Source organism: Diadema antillarum, unplaced genomic scaffold, assembly GCF_040938485.1.
Source record: "Diadema antillarum isolate AM-2024a unplaced genomic scaffold, OU_Dant_1.0 seq00000079_RagTag, whole genome shotgun sequence".
Classification (NCBI taxonomy): Eukaryota; Metazoa; Echinodermata; class Echinoidea; order Diadematoida; family Diadematidae; genus Diadema; species Diadema antillarum.
In genome coordinates, this window is record NW_027271172.1 from 4,452,215 (window position 1) to 4,467,961 (window position 15,747).

The window sequence follows — 15,747 nt, forward strand, 5'->3', positions numbered from 1 at the left end:
TGAAACCAATCCTACCTGGACAAAGAGAGGGATGCAGTTTAGACCCTGGATGAGAGCCCTGTTGTGGGAGTCCCTGGCCAGGATGTGCAGTGCCCCTGTGGTGCCCTCCACAATATCCTCCATGCGCACCCCATCAGCATAGCTACCTCCCTGGCTACCGGTGCTACCCATGGACGACCGCTGCTTGGCACAAGAAGAAAAAAGTCAGAGGTTCATTTTAAAAAAAAACGCATAAAATCAGTCAAAACATACCAACACCAGATTATGTCTTCGATACTATATTTCAAACAAAAGGGTTCTTGGAGAATATTCAATCCAAGATGTGAGCATCATAGTCTTATTACTATGGTATGCTTAATTTTCATCACCATGATAATTCTCATCACTATCATTATCATCATCATCATCATTTCCACTACCACTTTGAACCCTATCACTCACATCAACATATCAATAACATTATCATCACCATTACTATCATCTGCAAAAGAGGAATATTGTGAGCCTGCTGCAAATCATTACCATCGCTCCAACCACAACCATCATGATAATCACAGCCATTTTCGCTTTTAGGAAGAGATGTTTGCAGAAACACCACTTGTATGTAGTCCTTGACAGGACTGAGGTTTGGAAAAAGAAGACTCCAGAAAGAGAGGAGTGAAGGAGCAAAGGGACAGAGAAAGACTGTTGCACTTTCACCATAACCATCATCATCATTCTGATTATAATTGTCACCAGTGTTATTACTCTCATCATGGTTGCCATCGTCGTCGTCATCATCATCATCATCATCATCATCATCATCATCATCATCATCATCATCATCATCATCATCATCATCATCATCACCTTGGTGATAGTCTGATAGTCGTCGTAATCACAATCTTACCCTCTGTGTATCTTGGTGAGCTCTCATCAGGAGCTGGACCAGTCTGTGGAGAGCTCCCTGCTCTCTGAGTGGGGCGTGGTTGGCAGAGCACAGGGCCAGGTTTCGCACCAGCCCAACGGTAGCCTGGCAGGATGGAGGGGTAAAAAGAGGAGGAACTCGCATCAACACTGACAGTTAAAGCCTTTTAATATCTGTGTTCTCTCTCTGATCTCTACAACTTCATTTGTTTTTGTTTTTTCTTAGCAGTAAAATTGACAGATCATTGGTTCTTGACCAGGAACCAAATAGTTAATACCAAGACAGAGCTGAAAAGTGAGAAAATTGTACGAGGCTGCCATTGATCTATGTCTGTTCATGACATCATCTGCAAATGAGGGTTAATACATTTTTCATAAAACAAATAGCACCTAAATTCTCTAATCCCTCACCTTGATAAGAGGCCATTTGGATGGCGGGTGAAGGAGCTTGACGACGGCTGGGATGCCAAAGTGGAGACGCACTGCATTCTGGCACAGCTCCGCCCCTGGGTGTCGGCTGGTCAGGTGGCGCAGGGCACAGACCTGTACAGTGATAAAGAAATGTGAGAATACATTGTACTTACACAGTAATATGTCTGTTATGTTGTCACTCTTTCAGGTCACATGGTGGACAAAACACAGAAAATCATCACCAGACACTCTGTGTGCTATTCTTGCGATTTTCGCATCTGAACAAGCCAGGAACAAAGCGCAACCATAAAGTTCCATTGACATGTCACTTTGAGGCAAAACAACACAATTGCTATGTTGACTGATCATCCTGCTATTACATGAATTGTTTAAAATTGTGATCTTTTCATGAGAGTATTTTCAAAATGAACCTATCCCAGTGTAAGACCTGTGCAAGCTTCTTCAATTTGCAACTCATTACAAAAAGAGGAGAGTGATGAATAGAAAGTAACCATTATGGGAATTCAAGTGACAATCATGTGGTCAACAAATCATGAAAATGAATTCACAATCCATCATGTCACTTGTAGGCTTCAGACACTTTGCAGGACATTTGACATCAGGGGAAAATAATGCCTCCGGCGACACTTTGTGGTGGAGGCATTAAAAAAAAAAGAATTAGAAATTCCAATTACTGAGAAAATACTGATTCTTTCTATCTTCTATCTTTCTGTTGCTTTCATTTTCTGTTGTGCCTGCAGTAAGATTCTGACTATTTTGACCTTAAATATTCCCATTACGACCAAATACTGAGCAATATCAATGCATGGTAAGATCCTTCCCCCTCCCTCCCCCACCCCCCCCCCCCCAAAAAAAAAACTAAAGAACAACAACATGGCTTAAAAAAGGATCCAGACCAATACTGCTACGGACAAACAAACACACACAGACACAACAGAAAGAATAATAGCTGAGAACTGACCGCCGGCTCCGTGATGTCCTCCCGGTCTCCGGCCTTCTGGATGGTCTGGACGAGGGCCTCGATGCCGCCCAGCTGGCTGACCACCATCTTGTTGTGGCCGTTGTTGCAGGTCAGGTTGGAGAGGATGCCGCAGGCGCAGGTGACCACGTTGATGTCGTTCGACGCCAGGAGGTGCACCAGCATCTGGAGGAGCGGCTCAATGTCATCCTGTCAGGACAGAGGAGATGACGTCACGATGAGAAATTATTGAAGATTATAGGCGCATCTACTGTACATATATCTTGCTATCGGCTTCAGAGACTCTAACCCCAAGAAACTCTTATTAAATGGGAGATTCTCCCACCTTGACCCCATAGTAAAGTGGAGACTCTGATAACGTGAACAACTGAAGATTCCGTACATGATGACCTACTGTTTCCTAGAAGGTACAGCAATATTACTCTCATTTCCACAACTTTCTAAATGACGTGAAATGGCTCACGGCATGCCTATTTTTGTCTATCATAAGTTATGTTTATTTGAAAGCCTATCAAGACTTTATATGAAGAGACTAGTGTGTCACAGAAGTAATTCTGACATACTTTTATTGACCTTTGGCCTCTTTTAAACTACATAATTATATATTCCATATGAAAACAATAAAAATGGTAAAGCATTAAACTACAAAAATGCGGACAAGTGGTTTCGGGCATTTTAGGGAGCAATAAGACGGGGGACTGACTGTTCATGGATAACATATGATTACTGCTCAGCAAAGGCACAGAGACAATAACGCATGCAAAAATTGAGGTTACATGAACATGGCAAATGCATAAGGTGCTAATGAAATATCACATCCAAACGATTCAATGACAATAAAGGTGCCATTACTGTCATACAATCAATCAGCTTTTGCTCAATTTTTTTTCTTTTTTTTTTTGTTCTGATTGTTTGGTTTTTCCACTGCACTTATACAACACAATCTCCCCCTTGGTTGCAATCTCCTGTATTTGCCTTACTGTTTCTTCTTACTCCACAAATGACAGACCATCAAATGCATACTTACATTTCCATTTGAGCAGTCTGAAAGATTACGGAGGGTCCAGAGGCAGTTCTGGACGAGGCGGTTGCTATGGTGACCGAGATGAAGCCCGAGGGCCGACATGCCGCCTGGAATTGAGAACAGATGGGAGCACTTGCATGTTATCGTATTCTTTGCTCTGACATCCAAACAACATTTTAGTCTCAGAGAACCATATTCCTTGTCAGCGACTTTCAGGACTTAAGGCTTGATCATCAAGAGTTATTTTTTGACTCCTTACTAACTCTTGACATGGCACACCCCTACCCCCCCCCCCAAAAAAAAAAAAAGACGACAACAACAACAAAACAAAACAAAACATATGAACACTTTGTATTAATTTCTTTCTGGGGGAAAAATAAATCTAGTACACACGTGACTAGAATCATTACTTATGACTGCAAAAAAAGGTGACAGCAAGAAGGCAGACAAGAAACTGCCACATACCAAAAAAGAATACTACATTTAATTGGAAAAACAAAGTGCAATTAATCTACAGCAGAGCTGCCAACCTTTGGAAGCACAAATCCGGACTCAGCAGCTCCAAAATCCGTATTTTCCCACCAGAATCCGTAATTTCTCCATCTCCCTCTTTTTGCTATTTTGAATTAAACTCGTCGACATATGAGGCCTACAGGCTCTAAACAAAACATTACGACACATGCCGAAGTATCGAGCTGGACACCAGCACGATAAAGAATCCAAACTACGCAATGTTCAGCGTTGATTGATTGCTTTCTCGCGCAAAGCGTGTGTACAAGTGCATGCATGTACCTCCAGAAACTTGCTGGGCTGGTTATGGAAGCTTCCACTATCTAGCAGGGGAGGGGGATGCTTTCATCTTCTCAAGAAAGCTTCTGTGTGAGCGAATGCAAAACTCTCTTCGGTGTTTCCAACTATTGTTTACTATAAAATATAATCATGCGTTGTTTTCAGGCTTTTTCATTTTACTGGATTTTAAACATCAGCATTTTCCGAAGTATTCCAATTTCTTTTACCCTGACTGGAATCGGAAACTCTGCTATAGATGATCGCAAAAATGCCGCGCTGTGTGTGGTTGCGCCAATGTGCAAACACGTGGTTTCACTTTCAAGTTCAAAGGAAAGACCCATGTGCTCCTGCCTAAGAGGTTACTGCAAGTTCGATGGATCGAATGCGCCATAGCTGAGCTGAATGGCTTGTTTACGGTAAACATGGAGTTTAAATTCGATACGAAAAAGTCATTACGTCTTTCACGAGGAAAAACATACAAAACAAACAAACAAAAAACACCTACGAACGAATGTTGATAGCCAAAACTTTGAAAAGTAATAAGCAGTTATGATGAGCGTGAACTGAAATTAATTGTCATGATTTTGCTGTCTAACCAGGTGATGACTGCATCTCATTGGACCTAATCGTAGTGAATTTGTCTGGGCATACGAGACCTTCTAAGTATTTCCGTGATTGCATTTTAATTGACTGATTAATCAATCCTTTTTTATTGTTCAGGGAACATAAGATATTCGATTAAGTACAATATATTCGACTGTTTGATGTTTCCTACTATGCGCCAAAAGAAAGGATATAGAATCACGATATCTTTGCAATGATTCCTTTAATTCAACTAATGAGCTGGTTCTTCGATCGATATTTCCAGGATACTAACACGCTGTTTATTCCAGTGCGCGCATTCTTTCGTCTGGCACGCACCTGGGTGTGGCACCTGTTTTTGTGGAAATTTCCACAAGGGGAGAGGCCGGGTGGGTGTCAAGTTTCTTCGAGCCGAAGAGACAGCGTGTATTCAGTATTTCACAATCTCTTCGCTCTAATTTATTGTCATTCGTGCTTTCCCCTTATTCTTTGCTGATATTGAACATTTAGATTTAACTTTACGAAGGTTGGTAGATCGTGGATCTTTTTGTTGTGAGGTGTATGTAATTTCTTTTTTTATCATTCTTTGGAGGGGAAAGAAGAGTAAGGGGGAAAGAAGAATAAGAGGGAAAGTGAAATAAAACGAACGGCACGTACGCTCAGCATTCACAGTAAGACGTCTTTTTGTACCTGCATACGGTTTTCATCATCACCATCAGACATCACTCATATCATTTTAACCTTTTCCTATTAACATTAAGAAACACGCATAGTCCCTCGAGATAAACACAGAGGAAAATAAATAAGTATAACAAATACAAAGTATCAACACCTCCCAACAACACAAATATTTAGAAAAGACAACACACGTCGCTTCGATTCGAAAAAGTATTGCACGAAAGCGGAGAAATCGCCGTTACGAAAATAACAGTGCGAGACACTTGAAATTACGTTTAAATATTTCAAAGCATAAAGAGAACGGATAAAGTGATATAAAATGGAAGAAATCGTACCAAACGAGGTGTGAGAAACAACAGAAATAGAACGATAAGTTTTGTAGTAAGATTAGGCCCTAGCAAAAGTTTGCAGCACCGAAAGCTACGCGAAAATCAAATAGATCTAGACTAGACGTCTAGTCTACACATTGGAAATTCGGTATTACGACGAGATCCTTGAGATCGTCAATAAACGATACAAAACAAGGGAAATTAATTCACTTTGACCTGAAAATAGTTTGTTATAAGTATTCTGTTACATGAGATCTCCTTTTATAGGCCTAGAAATACATCGAGTTTCCACGATACTCGGGAAAGAAAGTTCGAACGCTTGTCACCTGCACATACTGCAGTGCACATCATCAGTACACGAACAGAAACTCACCTCTTCCTTGCAGAAAAATGATGCAATAACGTTACAAAAAACACACACAACACTCTAAAAATCATTTCGTACTTGGGAGGCAAGGGAAAACGGAAGAAGTAGAGAAAAAGAAGCAGACATTGCACAACGGAGCGCTTCTACCCCGACTCAAAACGAAATCGGGTACTGTCTATAGTGGCAGCTGGCTACACAGTGTGTAGCTAAGCTACTACATGTACTCACGCTCCGGTCCGGTCCCCAGCCGGCCGGCCACACATGGGGATCCCATGGCGATCGATGGAAACATCCAGGGTCCGTAGGCGACAGGGATTCACGCGCGTGAATTTCCGTTCGGTGTACACAGTACGCAAGGAGCGAATTGCGTGTGTGCACACTTTTCTATAATGGAAGCTACGAACACACACGTCGAGTACACAGACACCGCGTACCGACACACACAAATGCGGGCAACCAGGCAACGCGGGCCGGCTGGAGAATGAAACATGTACAGTGTGTAGTCTGCTAGTATATTGCAATTGCTGCATAGGCGATAGGGCATTATCGGAATTTCCAAAAACCGTAATTTTGAGGCGACATTCCGTACTCCCGTAATCGTGATCATTTCCCGTAACAATTACGGGAAATCCGTAATAGTTGGCAGCTCTGCTACAGTCATAGAGCGTAAATAATCTCTTTAGAATTGATGAACCCAATACACCCTTGTCAAATGCTGTCAATTTTGCCATAAAGGATGCTTCTGCATTGTTTCACAGTTCTTTGCAGATGTCATCATGGTCTGTGCACTATTAGAGATGATCCGAGGTACATATCCCTTTATCCAAATGGACTGAAAAGGATCGCGAACTTATGATGACATCATGAAAACAATCCAGAGTTACACTATTCATTCTACATGTCAGCGCAACATACCTGCTTCTACGATGGCTGGTTTGTTGTTGGGACAGACGGAGAGGACCTTGAGGACCCGGCTGGTGGTCCAGAGGAGCTTTTCATACTCATAGGTTCGCATGATGTGAACGAGCCCCGCAGGTCCACCGCTGGCCAGGATGATCAGCTGAAATGGCAAAGAAGTGTATATTCTCCATGTTATACATATTATGTAATTGTATTTAAGAATATAAATATAATATAACAATTCATAATTCATATGCATTTTAGTATGGGTCAAAAATGAAGATGTCTGTGGTCACTATGGATTTACTATTTCTACTAAATCAGTGGGGATACTTACTATGCCTAGCACCCTTTTGAGTTCTTATTTTACTGGTATGAAATAGCCATTTAATATTATTCTATGGCACCCGGATCTCCTCATTTCCACAAAGGTACTTGTATTTTTTGCAAGTGTGAACAGGCTCTGTGGTTGTTCTATCATACCTTGTTAGCGTGGTCTATTCACATTATAAAGAATGTTAATACATTGCGAGTGTGAATGAAACACAGCACCCGTCACTCAATATCTCACTCTTCTGATCTTTGCTGGGCAAAAAATATGTTGCAATATTGCAAGTTTGAATGGACTCTACAGTTATTGCACTACATTTTGTTCTCCTGGTTTTTTTTTTGGCCAAAGACTGTGTTTTTCACATCAGGGAAAAAGTGCGATCTTATTCTAGGAAAGAGTATTCGGAATGGTCTCTGCAGTTGCTCCACTATACCTTGCTCTCTTGGTTTCCGTAGGCCAGGATCTGGAGGCAGTCCGTGACGATGGCCAGGAACTTGGGGTTGTTGCGAGACAGCAGCACCACCATCTTCTGCAGGCCGCCGGCCAGGCGCACGGCCATCTTGGAGCCCTCCTGGTGGAGCAGCAGGTTGTGTAGGGTGGTGATGGCGTAGAAGAGCACGGATTCCACCGACGAGCTACAGGAGGGGGGGAAGGGGTGAAAGATTTGCACAAAACATGGTTTAATCTCTGCTCACAAACTGTGGTTAACAGCAGCTGCAAAATATTGGTCAATGATGAATGTAACTTGGCAGAGACCACAGACACATATAACTTGTCAAAACTGGAACTTTTGTTCCACGTACCCGTAATTAGTTGATCTGGTAGTAATACAGAAGGCAAAGAGGACGCAGGATGTACAGATGAACAAAGGAGAGGAGGGACAAACATTCACACAATGTGAAAACCACAAAATGTTCTTGTACCTTTCAGCAGTAGAGACACTAAAATATGTACAGGCATCAGGAGAAATTTGACATGATCAACATGAAGACACACAACTTCTACTTGTATTCTTCTGGGGGGTATTTCATGAAGCATTTTGTCCGACAAAGTTGTCGGACAAATTTGCCCTCAGCCAATCAGGGGGGCATTTCGTGAAGCAGTTTGGTCGGATATTTTTCTGACAAAATGTTACAAGCTACTGAAATCCTTGCATCTGATTGGCTGAGAGCAAATTTGTCTGACAACTTTGTCCGACAAAATGCCTCATGAAATTCCCCCCAGATGCAAGGATTTCAGTAGCTTGTAACAGTTTGTCAGAAAAATATCCGACCAAACTGCTTCATGAAATGCCCCCCTGGTCATCTCAACTTGAAACACAAACACAATTTTGTAAGACATAGGGCATGGGAGACAGGAGCATACAAGATCATCATTATTAGCCTTTTTCCACTCCTTTAAGCCATTGAAGACAATACCAGATTATACTCGGGTAGGTGTCTATGGGAAATATGTATTCTAGCAATATCAGCCCATCCTCGACAGATTAAAGGGATAGTTTAGTATTGGTGGAGAGGAGAATTTGGCTTTTAATTTTTTTTCCCATACCAGGAAACCACTTATGAAATAGTACAGAGGATACCATTCTAGGAGGAATTCAAAGTTTATTTGATGAAACTCGGTTTTGGTATGGCTGAGGCACCCCAAAACAAAGTAAAACAAATCGATCGTAATAAAAGCTGGGTCCCACCTTTTATTAGGGTCACTCTTTTTTGGATATCTCAGCCATTTCAAAACCAATTTTCATCAAATAAATGCTGAATTCCTCTTAAAATCACATGCTCTTTCATATTTCATAAAAAGTTTCTCATTATCTCACCAAAAAATGTTAGAAATCTGAAGTTACAGTGTAGGTCTCAACCGAAACTGTACAATCCCTTTTAAAAGATGGTCATACCTGAGCAGCTTCACCAGGGCGGGGATTCCCCCACTCTTGAAGATCTGGAGTAGCCCCGCCCGGTGGTGGGACAGGTTGTGCAAGGTGCCGGCCGCGCAGCGCGTCGTCTCCGCATCGTTGCTGTTGGACATGGCCCGCACAAGGGCGGCCACCATCTGTGGCGAGTTCATGATGGCGTGGCGGCTGGCCTCCTTCTTGGAGAGCTGATGGACCATCATGGCCGCCTGGTTCACAACCACCTGTAGAGGGTACCACAAGCAAATACAAGGCATGGATACCCAAATTCACATCATTCCAGATTCACGCTATTTCTCATCAATCTAAAAATGAACACTGTGTAAAACAATTCCTGTAAGGTGAACATGAAAGGACTTTCATACCTCTCATCCATACATTTCTCCTATACTACTGAGAAAAAATCACAAATTTAGAGTAAATTTGATGACATGTTGATTATCCCAAAGGGGATGCCAATAACGTTTTGTTTTAATGAACAAGTTTACACTGATGAATACTCTGCAATTTATTCAGAAATGGAAGAGCCATCAAAGGAAATCCTCATTACTTGAAAAACAAGCTTCAAAATAAATGAAACAAGATTTCAAACATGAGTGTCCCTTGCACAAAACCTATGTGTACTACACACATGAGAACACACTGAAACATTGGCAGCACTTTTGTAATTTCCACACGGTACAAACAAGATCATCTTTTGCCAACTGTTAGGGGAACACTACATGAACATGGCAGAGCGTATTGGTCCGAGAATGATGACACTATTCGTAAGACCTAGCACCATGGCAGCACCCGCTAATACAGACAGAGAAACAACTCACGAGATCATCATCATTGAGGAGCTTGGTGAGCTCCGGGATGGCGCGGGTGGCCAAATCCGCATCGTCCTGGTAGTTGATGAGGTTGACGACGGCGTGCTTCAGCATCTGGGACGGCTCCGAGAGGCGCTGGACCGCCGTCGGGTGGGCGGGGTCAAACTGGGTGGAGGGGATCTGCACACCTTCCTCCAGGGTCTCGGGGAACATCGCCGCCCGCACGCGCTGGGAGCGCGTCTGGGTGAGCTGTTGGTTCATCTCTGCACGATATTAAGGGACAAAATGGAAGAAAATACTTTCAACAAAACACACAATACTCACATGATTTAGCACTACACAAGCAAATCACATATGCAGATGTCGGAGAATTTTCCAAGGAGTTGAGCATTTTAGGGAATAAAGGAACAGACCATTAAGGATATACAGATTATCATAAGCAATGACTTATATACATATCGGTACATGTTGTCAAATATGTAATATGCATTAATGACTCCTGCAGGTTGATACAAAGTCTTATAATACACAGGGAATTAATTTTTTTGTTGTCTAGTAATTTCACGTACACTTAAAAAGCTTTTGTGCCGTGCACTTCATCGGTGCTTCAAAGAAAATCACTACACTTAAATAATGTCCATACATGTACACGTATGTTAGTATGTCAAAACTACACAATTTTCCTCATTTCAGCACAGAAGGAAGACCATGTTGAACATCTCATTCACAGTATTTAGACAAAACATTTCAACACTTGATTTATTTTGAACTCAATGCAGATAGTGTCTGATAGATGGCTATGTGGCTCTACAGTGTTTTAACATTACATAAAGATGTTTTCTAATAAAAAAAAAAAAAAAAGACATCGTTTCCTCACCATCAACTTGCTCCTGTGTGTATGCCTGGCCGTAGCCAGCGTCCCAGTCAAACATGTCCTGCGGCTGGGCACTGTCCAGTTCACCTCCATCATCGTGGCGCGACTTGCTGCTAACAGATGGCGCCTATGGGTGTCAAAGTACAGGTGAAAATTGGACATGTTTACCCAATTTGCTTTTCTCGTCGTGACGTCAGTGGAAAATGAGTATTCTAGATGCAATTTAATTCTTTTATTTCCAAAGTCATCCACCTTTCAAGAAATTAGTCCAACAGCTTGTATACATGTAATTCAATTATATAAGTGTATACATGAGTGTAGCAGTGCCATTTTTTTTTTCAAATTTTGCAGTGATTCAATCCATGACGACAAACAGATATTTATCACACAGTGTAGCTGTACATACACAGTAACTGTCATAATTTGATCACATGGTAGAGATCTGATTATATAGGTGTTAAAATTCTTCAGTGATCTTTACTTGCTGATAGCATGGTTTGAATGTGTGGTATAAACTAAAATTTCACACGTCCCAGACTCCTGCATATTTCAGGCTCTGACTACAGTCAAGTCAATCACATTATTTGCATCATATCAAGGTTGTCATTACAAGGAAATGATTATCTGAAGTTTGTACAGTGAAAACATTTACATAGCCTTAGATGACACTCCTCAGACTAGACTAGGAGTATGTGGAAATTTAATACAATTTACATTCCAAAGTCTGTTAATGCACACATTCTTCCTCTCACAAGAGAGATAAAGCATACATATGACATTCCAATGAAGTGATCACTGACAAAACAATCCTCACGGAATCTCAAAGTACAGGCATGGCAGACAAGGGCTGATGTCGCGGACATCATTATCGCAAAAATCCAAACTATGGCCACCTTAACTGATGAGAGACAGTGACATGCACACACATGCGATCTTGCAACTTTGCCCGACTAGATATGAAGAGCGAAGGGTTCGACTCTAGCAGGGCTATTCATTGCTATGCAAATGATTATGTGAAATACCCGATCAGAGCTTACCCTCACTGATCATAAAGCTCCAACTCAGAAGTGGATTGCAACAAGATATATTGGCACTTGAATGCCAAGCTGATGAGTCACGACCAACATATCGATTCAGATTATTTGTGTTTGGTCTTCGTTATACCTAATTTATCTCTCTCATCAAAATCCAAATTGATATGTGATTATATGTAACCACAATTACAGCTGTAAATATTTTATTGCACAGGTGAAGATTGATGTATTAAACAGACAAACCTTCAAGACAGCATTCCTCAGCTTTAATGACAACAAATGCACTCAGAGATATCAAAGTTAGGTTTCTATGGCTCTGCTGGTTGTATGTAATCTGGCCATTATGAGATGAGCTGGATTTGCAACAATTAATAACTTCTTCCTGTAACAAAGACTAGCTGCATAATGAAGAATCTTCCTTCTCAGAGGGAAAAAAAAAAGTCCTAGGACTCCCTTTCAATCAGTTGTTTGCAATAATTGCACATCGACATACTGTAAAAGTGGAGATTTTCATGCATTTTGCACAACCAAAAACTGGCACGAAAATAAAAGCATGCAAATATTTTGCTTGCCATAAGATCCAGTAGCTCAGGCCTTGATTCCACGGAATTAAAACCACGCTAAATTCATCTTCCCAATGTACCTGGCCAAGACCGAAAAATTAATCTCGCTAAAATTTCCACTTTTACAGTAGTACAACAGACATCGTAACACCTCAATTACTCACATATGAATTGTAGTTTTCAGGCTGCTGCTGCTATATTAACTTGATTCGAATCATTGCAACGAACTATGACTGCAATGCTCGGAAATGAATTAGTCCTGTGATTCCGAAAGTACATGTAAGAGCCTGCAACTGACAAGCGCAGGCGTCTATCAATTAAAGGATCGCGGACTCACATGTGAGGTGGCGCTGCTCTGGAATCCAGAGTCCATGCCGTAGCCGTGGTGTTGCCACTCCATGGCGTTCTGCATGGGGTCCTGCTTGGGAAGGTCCTGGAGACCGGAGCCGCCGTACCCCTTCTGCGGCTGGTTCACAGGCTGCTGGGTGTTGTACTGAACGTTGCAAAAGGGAGGGAAGGGAATCAAATTAGATCAATGTTATGATTTGAGGCAAATGGTCAAGACACTTTTTCTGTTTGTCATCTCTTTAATGTCCATCAAACTTTGTCAGTTCATCATTATTTGCATTCCTGATTGGATGTTTTTTTTCGATTACAAACGTGTTTCAAGAAACACAATTAAAAATGAGTTCCTCCAACATACTAAAGCCCTCATACTTTGGTTAGCTCTTTACATTCCTTTAGTTTTGGTCATCTTTTCTAAGTTTGTCAACCACACATATTTTCTCTCATTTATATTAAATCCCTAGCCCTAATCCCTTGATGTCTTTTACATTCATTGCATGATCTGTCACTTTCACCAAAACGAGAAACACCAAAATTCCAAACTTTGCAAATGCTAATTTGCAATCACAGCAAATGCAAACTCTTCATCGACCAAAAAACTCCCAAACATGCATCAGACATGGTAGGCACTCAGAGTTTATTAATAACAGACATTACAATTGATCTTTATCCCTTTTCCCTCCGAATGAGCATTCTTGGGGAAAAGTGCATTAAACATGCACTCCATGCAGGCAGATGTCCATTCATTATTTAACTGGTCCAACACTGAATTTTAGTTGCGCGGTGCACTAGGGCAAATAGAGTCTTGAGGCACCTACATGTGACATGTACTCACCCTAGCTTGTTCCATGGTGCTGTATTCCTATGTTTCCTCTTCGCAAGATACTCTGAAAAAGAAAATGAAATTCAATCATGCATATATTAAGATGTAAAAGTGTAGGCACATATATGTATATAACATACAATAAAGAGAGAGAAAGAGAGACAAGAAGAAAGTTCAGCTTCTTTGAGCATGGTATGGAGATGGTTTTGAGAAAAAAAAAAGACGAAAAATACTCGACTGATTTCTGAAGAGTAAGAGTTGATTTCAAGTTTTAGAGTTGATTTCAAGTTTTGACAAAAAATATACTTCTTGGCGTGGATTCAAAATGATTTTACACCAGAAATGTTTACGTGCATGAAATATTCACGTATTTCGCGAGGCGCCAAGATTCGCAAAATTGAAATGCACACGCGAAAGTTGAAATGCACACGCGAAAAGAAAAAGATATGATGCAAAAAAGGGCATCAGCTCTAATTTGCACAAATTTCATGCCGCAAATATTTCTGGTTTTACAGGACATGTGTATGGACCTGGTTATGTACAAATAAGTAGCAAATTGAATGCAAGATGATAACAACACCAATTTACATGTATAACTCCAGCATCATAGCACTACATGTAAACCTACAAGAAGTACCTAGTTGTACATGTCTACAACATGTCTAGTTGTACATGTCTGTATTGTACAAGTGTGCAATAAGTGTTGTAACATTTTACTCTGCAAACCAAGTCTGTGCACTGTAGTACCTCTGATGCATACAGGCATACACTTGTAACCCTGTGTTTAATTTCTTACAGTGGATAAACACAGAGAACAATGTTGCGCCCAACTCTGCTCACCGCATCCCATTGTACCTGTACAAAGCACCTCTCCAGTGAACTCTCGGGGTACAAAAGAGCACAAAGTATCCCCCCCCCCCCCCTTCTTGCCCAATACCTCTCAGTCTGTTTAAAATGTTGAAGTCTCTAGACAACACATACTGGTCTCCTACACATGCAAGCAATACACATTAGGTACATTGGTGGGTGACTCATACTCCATAGACACATACACACAGACACACATACAATGTACAGCGTACATGCATATGTGTACACAACCAGCACACTCAATATAGGGTACTTGTACTGTAATGATCATTGCATGGTGGGGAATGGAATGAATTTTCTAAGTGTGGTTACCACCCAACGACCTCAGCAGCTGGAATGGATGCAGTCTCATTCATAGACACATGGTTTTTCAATTAATTATATGAGCAGAATAATTAGAGGTTATTCCATAAGGATAAAACACATAAAAGAAAAAAATATACCTAACAAACATGATACCATTCAGCCATATACTGTATAGGTCTACATAATGTGTGATAACATGCTTTCAGTTGCAAAGTCAAGAAATACATGGCCGAGTTAAGCAAAATCTACAGCTTGTATGCACCATCTCTGGTAACGCAACACTAAAATCGCCACCAGATAGAAATGCATTCATTCATGATTGATAAGCACTTGTAATCTCATGATTTTCATATACTACAGCCACGGGGCTATGAAACTGGCATAGTCTTCTTGTTGTTGTTTTTCCTCAAGTTCCTCAATTCCTCAAATATTCTGTTTCTCCTCAAAGAGAAAGAAAATCTACTTTGTCAACTCTTAAAAAAACTCTGACACACACACACACACGCACAATCATGAAAACACTCATACCACAAGAATTTTGATGATTCTCTATCATTATTTACTTTCTATTTTTGTGCAGACAAAATCATGAATGTATGAAAATAGAAAAACATATTGAAACAAATACATGACATGTACTATTAGTACATTGTGCATGTATACATGTACAAAAGTACATGTACCTATTGCTGCACACACAAAATTCAAAATGTACACATCAACACATTATTGTCACAAATGAACACACCCATGTGACTCACTGAGGTAATGTATAAAATCACACATATACAGTTTTACGTACATTTATACAGTAGTATACTCTACAATGCAGATGCCCACTCGAATCCTCTGTCTCAAACCAAGAGAGAAGCTTTCTGATCCTGATGCGAC

At 40.9% G+C, this 15,747-nt stretch overlaps 1 protein-coding gene across 1 annotated transcript in view; it reads right to left on the reverse strand.

Annotated features, from left to right (window-relative positions):
- The window catches only part of LOC139726176 (catenin beta), a 32,024-nt gene that overhangs the window by 4,940 nt on the left and 11,337 nt on the right, over positions 1-15,747 (reverse strand). Inside the window, exons 2-13 of the mRNA XM_071637253.1 lie at positions 13,693-13,744; positions 12,850-13,005; positions 10,919-11,042; positions 10,051-10,304; positions 9,215-9,453; positions 7,751-7,952; positions 7,002-7,146; positions 3,345-3,448; positions 2,300-2,506; positions 1,318-1,449; positions 890-1,012; positions 16-180 (exon numbers count right to left, since the gene is read on the reverse strand). Coding sequence (XP_071493354.1) covers positions 16-180; positions 890-1,012; positions 1,318-1,449; positions 2,300-2,506; positions 3,345-3,448; positions 7,002-7,146; positions 7,751-7,952; positions 9,215-9,453; positions 10,051-10,304; positions 10,919-11,042; positions 12,850-13,005; positions 13,693-13,707 — 1,866 coding nt within the window. The 5' untranslated portion in view covers positions 13,708-13,744. The remainder of the gene's footprint in view (positions 1-15; positions 181-889; positions 1,013-1,317; positions 1,450-2,299; positions 2,507-3,344; positions 3,449-7,001; positions 7,147-7,750; positions 7,953-9,214; positions 9,454-10,050; positions 10,305-10,918; positions 11,043-12,849; positions 13,006-13,692; positions 13,745-15,747) is intronic.